General features: G+C 44.6%; 2 protein-coding genes across 5 annotated transcripts in view; one reads left to right on the forward strand and one right to left on the reverse strand.

Annotated features, from left to right (window-relative positions):
• CNKSR2 (connector enhancer of kinase suppressor of Ras 2) overlaps positions 1 to 8,424 on the forward strand; it is a 205,884-nt gene extending 197,460 nt beyond the window's left edge. For 3 of the 4 annotated variants that reach the window (XM_058044931.1, XM_058044933.1, XM_058044932.1), the window contains 2 exons: positions 3,439 to 3,635; positions 6,664 to 8,424. In XM_058044931.1, the coding sequence (XP_057900914.1) occupies positions 3,439 to 3,635; positions 6,664 to 6,879 (413 nt within the window). In that variant the 3' untranslated portion in view covers positions 6,880 to 8,424. The remainder of the gene's footprint in view (positions 1 to 3,438; positions 3,636 to 6,663) is intronic. The other variant, XM_058044935.1, reaches the window with a different exon arrangement.
• Positions 8,425 to 10,465: 2,041 nt separating this feature from the next.
• KLHL34 (kelch like family member 34) lies at positions 10,466 to 12,253 on the reverse strand. The gene has a single exon (XM_058018975.1). It carries the CDS (start codon positions 12,251 to 12,253, stop codon positions 10,466 to 10,468), a length of 1,788 nt encoding a protein of 595 aa, XP_057874958.1.
• Positions 12,254 to 18,136: the final 5,883 nt, after the last annotated feature.

Below are 18,136 nucleotides of genomic sequence, written 5' to 3' on the forward strand. Positions count from 1 at the left end.
GCTTCAGAGAAGACACCCTGCTTTTCAGCAGTATGTGGAAACTGTGACCTGTACAGTGCACTCAGAGAAACAGGAAAGATGCAACCCCCTACTCAGCAGCTGAATGAGTGTGAAAAACAACTGTTGTGTTGGCTGCTGGTCTGAGGTCACCTGCAAATCCTATTAGACCACATTTTCTAGTTAAACAAAACATTACCAGAGGTCTTATTCCTCCTTAACGAGACAGCTATGCTATAAAAGCATGACTTGCATGCAAATCCACCAGTTTTAAAAAAGAAAACATGTTTCAAGCTCAGCTCTATATCTAACAGAATACCTCAGATGCTTTATGGTGCCAAGGGTTTCACCAACACCTACAGGAAATCAATCAAAGGCTCTAACAGAAGGCTGAGGGAGGGGAGCTGTGTGTGTAATCTCATTCCCGCCCACTGAGAGCCATTGAGAGCAGCAGCACCACCTTCAGCATTTCTCTGGAAAATATTAAGGGCTTGGGATGTGTTCTCATGCCACCCACTGCCATCTCCCCCACCATAGGTGAACAAGGCATCTTGCCCTCTTTAGAGCTCTCCCAGCCTCAGCAGCAGCAAGGCATTGAAGGGACTTGTTTTTCTTCCCTCCTCTTTCCTCTTTAGGAAATCCTGTCCCCTTTTTGACGTGCTGCTCACAGTGACATCACCAAGTCAGTGACAGAGTGTGGGGGAGGCAGCCCCAGCCTGTGGAGGTGATGTTCTGATGCCTTCCAAAGGCCTCCTGCCAGAGTTCTGCTGCCCAGCCCAGCCTGTGTCCTGCCCCACAGTCCTGTGCCCTCCCTGAGCAGCCTCAGAGCTGTGCCCATGCAGGGGAGGGCAGAAGTCCTGTGTCCATGCTCCCTCTGAGCCCACATGGAGCCTGTCCCAGGGGATGAGCCCAAGCCAGAAGAGTGGGGAGGGAGGGCAGGACAAGCCTCCCTGGCACAGGGTTTATAATCACAGGGGCCATGTTGCCATCCAGGTTCATTAAAGGCACTTGCATTCAGTGTTGAACCTTAGGGTTGAACTCAAAGGCTCTATTGTGCCATGGTGGGGAGTTGCTCTGTTTTAGGAAGCCATGGGTTTTTGATGGCAAACCTGGTGGGGTGGCTGGCTGCCAGTCCAGGCTCTAAATCACTCTAGCAAAGTGAATTTAGATGGTGTGGAACCAAAGGGCTGGCCTGCTGCTTCAGCAAGCCATCCCTGTCCTGATCCCCCCAGGTACAGCCTTGGCAGTGCTGCTGGGGAAGGGACACCTGAGGGAGGATCTCTTTTGCCTTGCATAGCAAGAGATGAGGAGAGAGAGAGAAACAGGTGTCAGATCCTCCTGTGTCAGACCAGGAGGGAGTTTCCCTTTGCCCTTTAGCAGATCACTCCCTTCCACAGCTGTCAGACTGGTGGGCATCAGCATTCAGCAATAGGAACTGATAGAGAGATCCCAAACTTCTGACCTCATTGCTGCATAGACTTCTCAAGAAAGCATAAAAATCAAGACCACAGAAGATTTTAACCACTTTCTAATTATTCAACTGCTGTATGTTTTGCCCTTTAGCCTATTAGATTTAGTTTTAATAAATTTTATATAGTTTAATTAGTTTTAATAAGAAAGAAAATTACAAGAAAACGAAAAGCATCACATTTCTATTTTATTTCAGTTCTGGCCACCATTGACAGTGATGAACCCTGCTCACCAAGCAGGGTAGCACAGGATGGGATGATTTAGGGAGCTCAAAATAATTCCATCAATAAAAAGTCTCCAACCCTTCTTCACTTCCATATCTCTTTAAAAAAATTAAAGTGTGTGCTTTAAAAACATTTCCCTTCTAAAAGGTCAAAGGAATAAACTGATGAGAGATGAAGCAAGATTAGTTGCTGATTGCAAAATTCTTGGATTGTGTAAAGATCTGTACAAATGCAAACACTTCTTGTGATGTGAGATTTGGGTTCCTGGAGTTCTTGCCTGAGCCTGAAGAGAGTTGTTGCCCTCCTGCATAGCATGGGCTCAAATGGGAGGTGGCCTCAGGCAGCTCTTGATGGACTAAAAATGTCACTTCTAAACACAAGCTGCTTCTCTCTTGGTGACTGATAACAAGCCCTCTAATCCCCTGAGGACACTGAGGCTCTTTACTGAAGGGTACTTCTGTATGTGGGAAACTTTCAGCCACTGGAAATCACTGTCTTGGGTCAGTCACAGGGTGAAGCTGATGCTTGGAACCAAGCAGCCTTCCTGCCAGAGCTTCTGGGAGAGCCTCTTGAGGCCACAGGCACCACTGTGAGAGCCAGGAGTGCCTGGGGAACCCAAGGCTCTGGGAGCAGCCAGGAGGCCACAGGCATGAACAGGTGCTGCATGAACCTGTGTCAATGTGCAAGGGACAGCAGGGACAGAGTAAGGGACACGGCCAGCACTGCCCCAAGGGCGGCCCTGGCTGCTCCTGATCCCCACTCTGCTAATCCTGGCTGCACTGGTGCTTGCAAAGCTTGTACAGAGTCACCAAAGAGTTTCCTCTGGGGAAAACATTGTGTGGAAGGTTGAAGTGGTTTGATGTTTTCTAAGTGAAGAATTTCAAATGCTCATATCAGAGTAACACTTCATGCCCAGATTTTGCTTGGTTTTGTTTTTAAAGAAGCAAAACCTTTCTTTTTTTTTTTTTTCTTTTTAAATGCTGTCAGTACTAGTTAGAACAAATATTTTAAACCTGTGATAAATAAATACTTCTCTTATTTCTATATTTTGTTATAGTACATTATAAATATTGATTTTTTTAAACCAAACCATAATGCAAACAGCTCTGTTTTGCTTTGCCATGCTGCCAGGTCATGCTTGTGCCGTTATATTTAGTCTCTAGTTTGCTGCTGAACCGTGAGGTAATAGTAAAGTAACAGACCAGCATAAGTGACAGCATTACTGACTATTGTACAACACTGCTGAGTTCAAAACTTAGAGACAAAAATAAGTGGACTTTCTTAGGACATGTCATTCCAGGGCCACCATCACATATTCTTGAGTGCTGTTATCAGCATTTCCAGTCTGAGATGTGATCCCTGATGGGCTCCTTAGCAGGGGCTTCCTCTGCTTGTAACAAGGAGGTCACCAGAACTAGGTAACTGCAGTACCAGAGATCTGATTTCTGGTAGTAAGTCACTGCACCTTGCACTATTTCTCTTTTTTCCCTGTTTCTCTGCATATCAAGTTTATACATTCTTGAAAGTTTTTCCCCCTTTCTTGTGAAGGCAATAGCAAGAAGGAGCAGTGGCAGTGCTCCTTTCTAGGACTTAGGAGGTGTGAAATATTCTCTTTATGGTCTAGTTAAACCTGTTAAACATTTGGCAAAGGTTTTTGATAGGTCTTCATGTAATCACATTAATGATGCATTGTTGCTTTCTCTATTTCTTCCTCCTTTTTTTTGTTTTCCCCTTTGTCTCATTACAGTTGAAACTATAGAGGAAAAAACAGCAGACTCCTTGCAAGATTTGTACAGAGCCTTGGAGCAGGCCAGCCTGTCTCCTTTAGGAGAGCACCGGATTTCCACTAAGCTGGAGTATAAGAAATGTTTTATAAAGAGATGTAGCGACCCAGTAGTCAATGAAAAACTGCACCAGCTGCGAATTCTGAAAAGCACTTTAAAGGTGAGATAAAGCAGGGAGGAAAAATCCTGCCCCAGGTTTGGATTGGGCTGTATTGTAATCAGAGATTATTGTGTGCAGCTGGAGTCCAGGCTGAGCCCAGTGTGCAAACAAGGGAGACATGGGGAAGCACTGCTTGAAAAGAAGAGGAAAAATGTGCCTGGGAGAGCAGTCAAAGTGAGGGGATCAGTTTTAATTTCTTTATTTTCTTGAATTTAATCTCAGTCAGCTGCTCCTCCTCTAGCTAGTTTAACAGAAGTTGACACACCAAATTATTGGAGGAAACCTTAATCCCTTTTTTGTCCCTGAACGTTTTGATTTACCAAAACACATTCACTTTGTAATTGCCAAAGTCTGAAGTTAGACAAAGCCAGCCTTTAGAAGGGAACAGTATCTCTTGCAACACTTGTCTGTTTTCTAATTGATGAGCTTGTCCAGAAGGAAGCTGTGTGCTTGCTTTCTGGTAAACTGATAGGATCATTGTATTTAATCAGTAAGATTGATTAAATAAGTGATGATAATGATAGATTTGAAAGTTTATCTGGTAATTTTAAATGTACTACAGCTCTTTTAGCCTCCTTGTCAGTTTCCTTTGTTACAGCAGTTTCAGTTATGCCCTGATAGAGATTTCAGCAAACAATATGCTGGATTTCCTCAGGGACCCTGTTAACTATATTAAATTACCACATTTTAAGCCACCAGATAATTTTACAGTGCATTTTGTAACAGCTTTCATCAAAGAGGGCTTTATAAACATTAATTAATTTAGTTTTCTATCACCTAGAGAAGCATTTAGACAATATTGTTTTCATGCTGTGGGGCTCCCATCCTGAAAAGAAATCCTACATGTGCTCAACTTTCTGTACTGTATCATCTCCTCAAAGGCAACTTGCATTATTATTTTGGTATGCAAGTCTTTGCAGGATTGAAGGCTGGCAAAACAGGGCAGCATTCACAGCTGTCCATGACTTCTACAAGCATGGGAAACTGAAACAAAATCTCAGTGCCCTCACACACATCGGGGTGGCAGGAGGGTCACGCCGTGGTTGTGGGTTTGTCCCACGGTGGGGTCACACCCCACAGCTGTGGTGCAGCACCAGCAGCCTGCTGCCGTGTGAATTGTCTCTTTGTTAGTGGTTTTTGATACCTGAGATGCATTATACCAGTGGCTTCCTGCAAATGAAACTGCTTTCCTTTAGGGAAGTCCAAAACACAGCACAGCCTCTTGATCCAGCAGTGCTTGTGTTTGTTCTTCTCTGGAACTTCTTTCCTTTGGACCAAGCAAACACAATTTTTTCATTCTCTGACCATGAGCTGTATTTTCTAAGCCTGTCAGCACTCTTGTTTGGATTGTGATTGGTGTGAATCATTGTTATGTACATGAGACCAATAATGGGAAATGTAATGGCAGCAAGGAGCAAAGACAGATAATTGTTGTTTTCTGCACAGAGCAGCAGTGTAGAGTGACACATGCTTGGTTTGCAGTGACATCATGGTAACTTGTGACTCGCTGTATTACAGCCCAGAGCTCCACCTCTCCCATACTCTTGGCAATTGTATCGAGCAGTAGCTGCTGCTATTACCCAATCAATTAGTCTTTCTTTCCATCAGTAACTTTGATTTCTCCTTCCTGAATGCAGCCAATTGCACTGGCCTGTTGGCACTGATATTCTGAACTCTCCTTGAATTTTATCCTACATAATAATATCCAGAGACAGTCCTCCAAACTGCTTCTGGCTCCTGATGTTCTAAGTCATTAATGAAAGACTCCTGTGCTCTCTATCTTGTGATAACACAAAATCATTCTCCTGTCATTGAGTATGAGCAGCCTTGGCTGGTAGTGCAGAGGTGTGAGACCAGCCACAATCTGTGAGAAATAAGTTATGGCAGCTCAAGCAGAGATCTGGTGATCAGGAGTTCCCATGGTTTCTTTTCCACAGCTTGCTCTCAGCTTGCCCTCTCTTTCTGGAAATGAGTATTCTAGCAGGTAGTGTTAATTTGCTGTTGTTTGCACACCAATGGAAGCACTGCTTATGGAAGATGTCTCTGACCCTTCTGATCTGTCCCATCATGCACAGCTTGGTATTTCCCCTTGCCATGCTACCCAGAAGGATTTAACATACTCATAGCATGGACATGGAAAATGTGAGTTAGCCATGAGGAGTGTGAAACCCATCTTGCAGGGAGCTTGGAGGGGGGATTGCTGGTGGCCAGGCCATTCCTGTGCTGAGGAGCAATGCTGGGAACCATAGGTGTGTGTTAGCTGTGTTTCCAGTGATTCTGGCTGTGGCATCCAGCTTCCTCCACTTGCAACAACCACGAGTGGCTGTGGGTACATCTGAGGCTTACTGTGACACTCAGCTCCATGAGCAGTCACCAGAGAGGGTTCATGGTACAGTCACTTCCCCTGCCTCCATGGGGCATAATGAGGCACCAGCAACTGTGTTATATTTCCCCTTTTTCTGCCTTCTCTCTGCCACATCAGTGGTAGAAGAGGTTGCAGCCAGCAGCCCGTGGCATGCAGTGGATCTGCAGTGAAGATGAGCTCTCATTCCCTGGGACTCCTTGCACAAACCTTTGCAGTGCAGAGCTCAGGTGCCCCATGGCAAGACTGTAAGGAGGTGTAGCTGTGCTGTGCCTGTGTCTGCATCCCACACACCCACACAGAATTTCTGATGTGATCAAGAGCAAACAGATGGCACTTCGCTGTGTGAAACCCATCCTGAGAAATGCAAGCAGCTAACAGTAAACAGGGCAGGGCTTTGTCTGAACAAGGGGGCAAGTGGGGGAATAGGAACTCTCACTGAGGGTTCTGGACAAGGCAAAGGAAGCCCAAGTCCCACAGGGGAATGTGGGACACCCTGTAGAAAGGCTCCTGTGTGTGAGTGCTCAGAGATCACATAGTCCCTGTGCTTTCAGGGGCTCTGAGGCTTGAGCTGTACCCTCCATTCCCTGCTTCCACCCACATGATTGATGTTGTCACTGACTGATCCCTTGCATTAACTCTCTGCTTGTTCCTTTTCTCTCACAGGCCAGGGAAGGAGAAGTAGCCATTATAGATAAAGTTCTGGATAATCCAGCCTTGACGTCTAGAGACTTTCAAGAATGGAAACAAATGTACCTTGATCTCTTCATGAACACCTATGAAAGCAGCCCCCGGAGGGACTCTGTTAGTGCCTCATCTGAGGTTGAAGCACTTATAGGCTCCTTAGCACACACTCACTCTTACATAGAAACACATGTATGAAGGTCTCTCTTTCTGTCCATTTGCTACACCCCAGCCCTTTACTTAAGTGCATAAAGTAGTTTTTATATCAATATGTGAGAGCTCTAGTAAATTATATTTTAATGTTACTCAGTTGTGTGAAACCTTCAATGGTCAGCGGTACCACTTCTTTAATGAGGATTTGTATATTTTATATGCTACCAATGCTCTGCTTGTGTTTACCTTCTGTGAATTAAAAAAAAACATAATCTTTAGCTATTGAAGAAAAGGATTTAAAAGCATTTTTGGAAGACTGTGGCCTTCATGCAGGAAGTTCCACATGCTATAAAGCTTTTGTTATCAAAGGTCATTTTTACAATGATATTTTATATTATATAATTCCAGTATTGCATTGCATTTTTGGAGTGCAGGTACTGTTTTGGTGGTGGGAGAAAACAAATTTTTATATTTCATGAGAAACTCTAGGAGTTTTCTTAAATAACAGGGAAAAGGTGTAATGCAGCTGTTGTGTTTCAGTTTTGTCAAACACATAAAAGGGTAAAAATCAGCAGACAAAGAAATTAATAATGTGAGTTTAAGTGTCAAAAGGTTAGGTCTTATTTCCTTGTGCTTTTTTTAAAGCCTGCTGCTTAGGTTTACCACCATTGCAAAGGGATGCTGGTTTGTATTATAATTAAGACCAAATTGTGTGTTGTCTCTTAATCGCATTAGGTTGATTTACAAAAAAAAAAAAAAAAAGAAAAAAAAAACTCATGGTACTGTGATTGATGAAGCTTTTGCACTGAAGGTATCAGTATAATGTGCAGATTTTGCAAAAGAGAAAATACAGATTTTCAACATCATTGGTAGCAGCATTTCTTTAGCCCAGAACAGCAGCAGTGGAACAGGTTTCCAATGAAATGCTTCAAGTCTGAGATGCTTTGAAGATTCCCACAATAGAAAAGGAGTGAACAGGATTTTTCAAGTACTTTCCTGTGTGTTTTCTGAGCTGTGAAATTTGGCTGTATTGTATGCAGGGATAATGTGTGATGAGAACAGAATTGAGCATGAAACCTGAAAAATAACCGAGGAGTAAAAAAGCTTCTGGTTTGCTTTTGAAGGGAAGGGATGTCTCTGGGCTCTGCTGAGTTCACAGAGCAATAAAAATGTTTTAAACTTCCATGAGATTTGTTATCTGCTGAAGACAACCCAGTGAATATGAGGGGAAGTAGCTCCTTAGAGTTAGGCACGTGCCTGAAATAAAAGTGGGAGGGAACTCTTAAATCATATGTTTACTTTTTATGAACTTGGTTCTGAGAAATGTTAAGAGCATGACACAATATTTCTGCTGCTGTTCAGTATTTTGCTGCGTAAGTAAGGACTCATGACATAATTTAATAATGCTCATGTGGAAAGAAAAAGCCTACTTTATACTTTAATGAGTTGTACTCTTAACCAACTTGAGACTATTGCCTGTACAGCTCAGTGAATGTACTTTAAACTTTATGAACTCTGATATTTCCTGGCAGTTATATCCATGAAGGGATGAAGGAAAGAATGGATGGATATATTCTCTCTTTCTCTCTTTCTTTCTTTTTCTTTCTTTCTTTCTTTCTTTCTTTCTTTCTTTCTTTCTTTCTTTCTTTCTTTCTTTCTTTCTTTCTTTCTTTCTTTCTTTCTTTCTTTTCCTCTTTCTCTCACTCTCTCTCTCTCTCTCTCTTTCTCTCTCTCTTTCTTTCTCTTTTCCCCCCTTTTACTTTCTTTTCCTCTTTCTATCCCTCATTTTATACCTTGTTATTGCTTTTGGATTGCAAATGTTCTGCAGATTTTGCACAACTGTACAGAAGAGTGGCCTTTCTGTAGCCCATTTTCAGTAATCCTATATTCAAGTTGTCTGGATGACAAATCATGTATTAACATTTGTATAGAATTCTGGATCCAGTGTAAGATTTGTACTATTAGAAGAATATTGTTTGTATAAACTGGACATTTATTTACTGCATGGGTACTGACTTGTATATTAAATTTGTGAGGTTTTTGTAAATTTCTCTTAAAAATGCTTGACTTGAAATGGATTGTGCTATTGTTCCAAGCATTTAGATTCTCTTGCTATTGTTTTACTGGACCAAAAGTAAATATATTCATATGAAAAACTCTTTATATCTGATGGATGTATATGCATATTGTGTAGTTGATTCCTTGTCAAAACCAAGGCAGTTCAGAAGACTTAGATCTGTTGCCATGCAACAGCCATTCTGCCTGCACTTTACATTAGTAAAGTTAGCTTGATTGCTTTAAAGGTGAAAATTCAACATTACAGTTTTTTAAGCTAGTCTAGTGACAAAGAACATGTGTCCTCTCCATTGTGCTGCCTTCTTTTAAGACTATTAAATGTTCTTCTATATATATTTTTATTGTATTAACTCTCAGCCTAGAAAGGGAACACTGTAAAAATGAAGTACAATAAATTTAGCTTTTAAATGAACATTTATGGCTCAAGATTCACTTTACTCCATACCAGATTGATTCTATGGCATCTGACCATTTTGTCTGCATTTCACATATCCATGTATCTTAAAGTGCCCCCTTGTGACTTCAAACACAGCCAGTGTGGCCAGAAGGGAGTGACACTATTGCTGATTTGTATGTAGGCAGACAGTGAGTAAAGACTTCTGAAAACCTTCAGTTACCTCCCTCCCCTTTGTACTCTTTGATGAAAGTAAACCTTTTCTGACTGCAGGGTTCTGTCATGCAGCAATTCAACAGCAAGGAAGCATTTTGCCCTTATGAGCAGGTGTGATAAAACAGCAAATGGTGCCAAGGTAAATGCCAAGGTGTCAGTGACATCCTGTTACTCCTGTGAGAAGCTTCTTGGAGGCTAAGGATAAGGATATCCACTCAGTTCTTGCCATCTAAGCTAACACAGGGCTGGGACACAAAAGAAATGTACATCACCAGTAGTGTGCATCTTTAAAATAGCACAAAATAAATATCTGGAACAGATGCCACTGAGAGAGAAATGGCTTCTATCAAACAAACACTGTTTTAACTTTCAGCTGTAACTGAATCTACGCAGTGAAAATTCCATGCCTCTGTCCAGTAATTTCATACTGGTTAGCTAAGACATTCTTGCCTAGTAAGTAGTATATCAAATAATACCTTTTCCTTGGCAATACTTGCTACTAATTCTTGCAGGCATCAATTTTCTAGTCTTTATACAGCTCTCTTTCCTTTTGCTTAGCCATAGCATAAAACTCAATAGCACTTACCAGCTGGGAAAATCACCTCTGATTAAGAAAACAGAAAAGACGGATTATATTTTTTAATATTTGAAAAATCCCACTTGCAACACCTACTAATTGCTATCTAGGTATTATCCAAAAGTCAAGGATTACAATTCTCACTCATCACCTCTAAGCAAGCTACTTGCTACATCCTTGCTCAGTGAGATCAGCTTCCAGCTTTATAAATCCTAGATGTGTTTCCTGTGCTGGAGCCAGATTTTCTTGCCTGTTTCCACCAAGCATTTGGCTTATCCAAGCAAAACTTCCACTCTCACATTCAGCGCCCCTGCAATTTTCTTCTTCTCCAGGACTGCCCTGGGATGGGCATTCCTCAGCATGGGAGCTCAGCAGCTGGGCAGCTTCTTCTGGTGGCTGTCACTGTCCTGCTCCTCGGCCACCTCGGAGAGCTGGAGCACGGCACACTGCAGCCCACACCAGGGCAGAGGGGCCTTGCAGATCTCCTCCCAGCCATCGTTGTCGATGTCATAGCCAACCACGTCTTGTGTGGAGACCTCCAGGGAGTTTTGCCACTTCTTTCCCCCAATGAGAAGAGCTGTTTCCTCCACCACTGCCAGGCCGTAGGAGAATCGATCGTAGACCAGGGGTTTCAACCGAGTCCATTGGTTTTGATCTGGGTCATACCTTTCTATTTCAGAGAAAGGTTCATATAATCCCAGAAAGGTGAATATGGATCCCCTGATTGTTGCCATCTGATGCCCAAACCGAGCAATGCTCATTGGGGCACGTTTCACCCACTGCCCTTCAAGTGAGCTCAGAGAATAAACGTCATTGCTGGTGCTGGCTGGGGCCGAGTACTTGCCCCCAGAGATGTATATGGTGTTCTTGCAAACAGCACCGGCATGACCATGGATCCTGCATGGCAATTCCCTGGCCTTGGTCCATCTATCCCTGCTAATATCATAGACTTCCACAGATGAATGCAGCGACCCGTCCTCGCCCCTTCCACCAATGGCAAAGATATTCTTGCCTAGGACACAGCAGGAAAACTGGCATCTCTTTTCCAGCATGCCCGTGATTTGGGTCCATGTGTTAAATCTTGGATCATACCGATGGACCTTGTTTGTAACCAATAAGGTCTTTCCAACTTTAGCATCACCCAGGGTACCAGTTTGTATTTCCCCCCCCAGGACATAGAGGAAGTTCCCCACCACGCACACGCTGTGGTTCTGCACCCTGTCCTGCAGCTGGGTGAGCGTTCTCCATTTGTGGTTGTAAACATCAAAGGCCACCACATCGGTGACGAGCCCCTCGCTTGCTGTGCCTCCCCCCAGCAGAATGATCCGAGTTTTCTGGTTCCTCAGCGTGGTGGACTTATCCTGCAGGACAGGCTGTTTGTATACAGATGTGTGATAATTTATTGCTTTTATGATCATGCACTTAATACCTGCTGAGAGGGACACTTCTGACTGGGTGTAGGTTTTTCTCAGCTCTTCCACTGGGATGAGACCATATCTTATGTGCTCTAAAAGGCTGCTTGCATGATCCAGTCTGGATTTATCCCGCTTCAACCACAGCAGGACAAGATTCAACAGGCGGCATTCTTCCACCATGGGGAGATCTGCTGATTGAATCACTGCTAGCAAAGACCTGAAGTTCAGCTCGAGAAGTCCTGACAAATCCAAGTCCAGCAGCTTCCAGACATTTTTGATAATGTATTTTTCTGCAGCTGCTAGGGCATCTGGCAGGTAGAACTTCCTGGCCACGTTGGCAGAGTAGCAGCAGTTTTCCAAGGCAAGATTTTTAACCAAGTACTGATTGCACAAGCCGATAGCATCAGTCACTTGCAAGTAGCTTGCAGCTTCCAAGGTATCCTCCAGGCTTTCAAAGGAAAGGGGCAGCAAGGATGTGTAAATGAAATCCAGGATGTGCTGGAGCCCAGTGGGTGAGACAACTTGTAGGTGAATGACACTGGCTTTAGACTCCTGGGTATAACTTTTGAACATGGCTCGGAAGTAGTCGCTGGAGCATGCCAACAAGGACTTGTGTGCAGGAAACTCATTTTCTTTCACTTTCAGCAAAATGTCACAGAGAAAGCCCTCTGATCTCAGGCTCTGGTATTGGGCGAGCACGGCAGTGCAGTGTGCTTTGCAGTAGGACAGGAAGTAGCTCATGGCAGACAATGCAATGTTTTTCCCTTGAGCTATTAGAGCTAAAATGCAATTAGATATTGAAACAGCTGCCTCACTCAACAGCCATTGCTTGAATGTCCAGCAGACCTCCAGCTGTTAGAGAAAAGCCCAGCCCAACCCCAAAAAAACCAAGTCAGTCTCTTGCCTAGCATAGGGGGACAGTTAGTAGTTTTGTAGTGAATTCAATTCATTCCTTTATAGAGAAAATAGCTGAATGTGTATCAGCTGTAGGATGCTTACTTTTCTTGCCTCCACACGTTGCACAAGGATGAAGGGTCCACGGTTGTGCCCAGCTCTTGCTTGGCTGGCCATCAGGTGACAGATGAGGGAGCTCGATGACGGTCCCAATCAATGGCTCTCCGTGTCTGTTCGGCCGTCAGCCCCAACCCTTCCTGCTCCACAGTCAGATCCAAGGGATCCTCTCTGCCTGCCAGCACGTGGCTCTGAGCACACACAGATGAGAAGAGAGCACCGACTTTGCTCCTCTTGTTTGTATTTTGAACTCTGATCAGTTGAGACGTCACCAGCTCAGGACAGCAGCTCCTTTCCGTCCCCTTTCCGTCCCCTTTCCGTCCTCTTTCCGCACGGCCCTGGGAAGCCTCGGCCGAAGATCAAATCAGCACCCGGGGATTATTACGGGAACATTTTCTGAGCCCATAAATCTTTCCCCGGCAGCCACTAAGACAACCAAAATACCGTGATTAGTCACTGGTCCGATTTGACATGCATTTCTGGCTCTTTGCTTCACGTGACACCTCCGTGGCTCACAGCTACCAGAATAGCCACAGGCTCATCCCCTTGTCCCCCTCGCCTGGGAGCCACCCCAGGCGGGTGAGAAATGGGGCCAGAGGAGCTTCCAGCGACAGCCACGGCCAAAGCAGCTGACTTGGAATGACCTGGCTGGAAATCACAAGGGTAACACATTCACACAGAGTGGGGACAAAAATAGATTCCCCCAGTTTGGCCATAATAAACCAAATTCTGTTTATAGAGAGGGCTTTGCATAATTGTGCTCTCAGTTACCAGCTGGGAGCAAACCCAGAGCCCCCAGGAGTGGGCCAGCGCTGTCTCGCTCAACTTTCTCACTCTCAGTTTGTCCTAATTAGAAGCACTTATTCAGGGATTATCCCTGATTTTCACCTGGGCACTTCAGGGTCTAATTTCTACCAGGAATAGCAGCTCTGGGCAGGCTACACATTCTGACGTCTTAAAGCTTGCTTTTATTTCTTCTTTTTTTTTTCCCTGCGTAACTCTGGGTGAAGATGTTCAGGAATTTCCTCCAGACACCTTTTTATTCAAATCAAACACCCTCAGGACTTGCAGACTTTGCCAGGGTTGATAAATGCCTGATCATTTTGCTGCACTGTGAGCCAGCAGACTTGGGAGCAGAGAAGGATCCCACAAGACTGGAAAATTTCACTTTTTGCTTAAGCCGAAGGTAAAGCCTTTTTACTGTATTTGTTTATATTTATTTATGTGATGTCATTAAATTCTGGCTTACCCCTGTAGCTGAGCAGTGTTTGGAGCTGACTGGATCCTAATATGGGCTGTGCATGCTGTGTGACTGTTCCAGTGAGCTTAAACTGTCTTGCTAAACAGACTGATACCTACACATGCTCTGCTCTGTTTGTGGGGAAGGACTCCAAAAACATCACTTTTTGTTGCTGTAGAGCTCTGAAAATGGATTTCTTGCTTGAATCCACTTCCCATCATGACATTATAGACCACAAGTCAGGATCTTGCCCTTTGCTAGCAACACAACATGTGTGGGCAGTAGGGATGAAGGAGAAAAGGGATGCTTGCTTCTTTTTCCCAGCGGTTTTGCCAATGTCCAAGCTGGGACAACTCTAAAGTATTTCAGGTGTTAGTGAAACTGTGCAGGTGATTCCAAGCTTCAGTTTTGATACTTCTCTTGTTCTGGAAGTAGAGAACAAAGACCAGGTACCTCTGTCACCCTTGGCAGTCACAAGTCCTAGTGATGAGGGACCAGGCCTTAAATGCTCCCACTCTTAGAGGTGCTGCTTTCCCCAGTTAAACCCCGGCAGGTACCAGATTTCTATAACATGAGATGCAGATAAACCTCTGCTGTTTTGAAATAGCAGGTGGGCACTGCACATCACAATTTCCCTGGAGCCTGAGATGAGAGGCAACAGTTCCTGTCCTCCACCAGCCTTAGCCTGTGCTGCCATAAGTGCTCTGACACAGCCAGAAGTGCTGCACAGGGAGAAATGGGGAAAACCCAAAACCAGAGCAGCAAAGAGGCCTCTGTGGCCCAGGCCAGGCTGCCAGCCTCCCTCACTGTGTGGCCTCCCAGCAGATGTAGCCCAGCAGAGCTGAGCATGGCTGGCTGGGTGCCTGGGGTGCAGCACCAGGAGGGATCCTGGGCACAGAGCAGCGCTGCTCTGCTGTGGGGCCAGGGCCAGCAGCCCCAGGGCACTGATGAAGGGCCACATGTGCTGGTACCATGGAGTACCTGGGGGCTGAGGACACATAAATCAATCCACTTCCCCTGCATCCAGATTTGACCAGAAAGAGGTCAAATGTATGGCTTGGCCAACTGAGGGTATTGCCAGCAGCAGCCAAGGAATATTTCTGACCCCCATGTGACACTCCTCCCTCCCAGGTGATGCACGCCAGTCCAAGGCAATGTGCCTTTTCCTCACCCCCAGCAAGGCACTGCCTGGTCTTGCACCAGTTTGGCTGGAATGTGTAAAGTGCCAGCACAGCTCCAGCCACAAGATCTGTAATTTCAGAGGCCAAACGAGGCCTGAACGTCCCTGCCTGTGCCCAGAGTGACTCCATGTTAACCCCACCAGGTGTGCATCACTTCATTTCTGTTGGGGAAGATGAAACAGGAAAGCCTTATAAATATGATTGCCTGACAAAATATTTTGAGAATATAGAAACTATAAGTGAGATTGAAATGAAAGCAAGTTTTGAGATCCCTTAGTTACTGAACAACAGGAAAACAACGGTGTGGCCGGCTGAAGGTAATCCCCTTTTGATGAAACATGACCCTCTGCTTGCAGACAGGTCCAAGAGTCCGAGCAGACTCTGCCAGCTTGGCAGAAGAGGTCCAAAGAGTAGTTTTTAGGGTTTAAAATGTAGCACAGTATGGTAATGTAGTGATTCTTATAAGTTGTATAGAAATGGTATAGGATTTGTATATTGTACTACATTGGTTAAGTGAGAATCAGAATATTCAACACAGACGATGATTTATTGTATTGTAACGGGAACTTCGCTGTCTTACCTCTTAGCTCTTACCTCTTGTCTCTTACCTCTCGCCTTTTATGCTCTTACCCTCTCATCCTCTCTCCCCCTCTCTTCTCTTGGGCCTGAGCTGTGGCTGGCAGCTCCCAGCAGGGCCCTGCACCCAGGCCCTTTGCAACAAACCCCAAATCCCAGCAGGGCCCTGCCCCCAGGCCCTTTGCAACAAACCCCAAATCCCAGCAGGGCCCTGCACCCAGGCCCTTTGCAACAAACCCCAAATCCCAAAAGGCCCCTGCACCCAGGCCCTTTGCAACAAACCCCAAGTTCCAGCCCTGGCTGCAGAGATCTCTCGTCTCCATCTGTCCCGACCGTCCTACCCCCCATCAATCCTACACCTTTCCAAATGAATTCCAGCTGTGGGTGGCTGTTTATACAGGTCAGCTTCTGGAGCTCATTTAACTGATTTAACACCAGTGCCAGGTAAGCAGGTCCCATAATTGTATGCAGACTTGCTGTGCTATTCTCTCTCAGACCTACTTCATCTTCATGGCAAGTCAGCTAATGGAAGTAGTAACAATCATGATCCTTATAAAGCTGTTTATTTGCCTGGAGATTTTTTTATCCTTTGGCTTATAATTGAAATAAAACCTCATCCTTTCCAGTTCCTTGCTCTGGAGTGATAAAAAAAATTATCATTATCAAAATGAGGTTTTTCCCTGCTTCACTTCCAGGCAGTTAGCCTTGTCTAACTAGGGAGCCTGCTCAGCCAAGACCCTCCTTTGTCAACAAACAAATTATCTTCATGCAGAAGCTCAGGTCTGCAGCACCTTTGGAAGAATATTTAATGTCCATTAGTGAGAGAACAGATGGTGACTAAACAGCTGACTTACAAATCTCAGCACCAGACCTAGCACTAAGTGGGATGCAGTGAAACCAGGATCTTATTTTCCTTGGGCATAATTTGGAAGATGAGATCTAATGTTTGAATCACTAGATGATGCTTAAAATTAGGGAAATATTAGTGTTTCAATGATGCTGATTTGTTGGGAATAGATAATACATTTTTAATCATGTGCATCATTTAGACTTTAAATTAGATTTAGATTTCAGGCTTTCAGCATATTTTCTGTTGAAGTGATTGCTCTATTACAGTAGGCAGCCTGAAATAACAAAAACATTCAGATGTGTGCTGTGGAAAATGCTGGCTTCCACGTATGCAAAGGTTTTTTGCTATACAAAATTGAAAAATGGCCCAAGTTGCAATGCCATGTTCAGTTTAATATTGCAAGTAGGCCATTGGTTAATAAACAATTGAATCATTATTTTAAATGTTGCCCATTATTTTTTAAGGGTAAAGATTATAGAAAGTGTTGTACAAGTGATACTAAGCTCATTACTAACAAGTGCCTTACTGTAAAATATTTGTTATAAAATTCCACAGCAGAGGATTACCAGGCTACATTTTGTTCCAAAAGAAATCAATGCAGTCCAGAGGACAACAGAGTAAATATTTCAGATGCTTCATAATGTACAAATGAACAAATAACAGCAAAATGAGCCAAGTAATGAGTGTAGCCATACAGGTTTCCTAGAAGTGCTAATCAGAAAGATCATATTGATTTAAGTTGTCTTGCAAAAATTGTTGGACTACAGTCTGTTCTTCATCCTTGAATAATCATTCACAGTAGTATTTGGGTCAGCACATCTATTTAAAGCAAAGGATGTTTAGCCCAGGAAAGCAGCTCTTAAGAGCAAAACAGTAAGAGGGAGGAATTTTCTTGCAGCTAAAAGCAGTGTCTGGTGAATTATGTCTGGTACAAAAGCAAAAGAGAAGGTGCCAGCTTGCACGAGGTGGGCTTAGCTGTGAGGGTTCCATTGGGGCAGGGGGGGGCTGGGGCTGCCTGTGGCTTTAAGCAGTGTCCCAGTGGTGCCCTGTGCCCACTGTCCCTGTGCTGGGGAGCAGCACCAGGCAGAGCCTCCCCCAGCCTGGCAGAGAAGTTCTGCAGACCCTCAGCACCCTGTGTCCATGCCTGTGCCACCCCAGAGGGGTCTGGGGACAGCCAAAGCTGCCAAAGCTCTGAGTGCAGGGCTCTGTCTGCCCCTGGGGAGAAGAGAGCTTGGTAGGGTCAGCAGCCAGAGCAGGGATCCAGGCAGGGCTTGCTGCAGGACCATGGCTGCTGGGCCATGGCTGTGTGGCACTCCTTTGTGCTCTGGAAAAAGAGGAGGAAAGGAGGAATAACCCTGGCACACCTGGGCTGGGAGTGGCCATGTCCCAGATGGGGCACTCCAGCATCCTGTGTCAGATTGTGAAAGGCAACATGAAATACCAGACTTTCAATCAGACAATGCCTCATTTATTTCCTCTCTCTGTTTTTTAAGGTTTTGTTTGCCTCCCATGAAGACAGAAGCTGTTCAAGTTTCCACTGCCATCTCAGTGGGTTAGACATGAGCTTCCCTGGTGAATAAAAAACAAGTTGGAAAATTTTAAACTTGGGTTCCTACTCCAGAGCAACTGCAGTGGGATGAGTCAGGCACTGCAGACACAGGATAATGAAAGAGAATGTGTATTTTAATGAGCCCATTCCAGAGCAGATGCACTAATAGCTTTCACAGCATCTCCCAGCTGAGGGTGAAGGGCTGCTTGGGGTTCAT

Source organism: Melospiza georgiana, chromosome 2 (assembly GCF_028018845.1).
Source record: "Melospiza georgiana isolate bMelGeo1 chromosome 2, bMelGeo1.pri, whole genome shotgun sequence".
In the NCBI taxonomy this organism is placed as follows: Eukaryota; Metazoa; Chordata; class Aves; order Passeriformes; family Passerellidae; genus Melospiza; species Melospiza georgiana.

Excerpts from the sequence above, each read along its gene's own strand:
- KLHL34 (XM_058018975.1), bottom strand. The coding sequence starts at position 12,253 with ATGAGCTACTTCCTGTCCTACTGCAAAGCACACTGCACTGCCGTGCTC.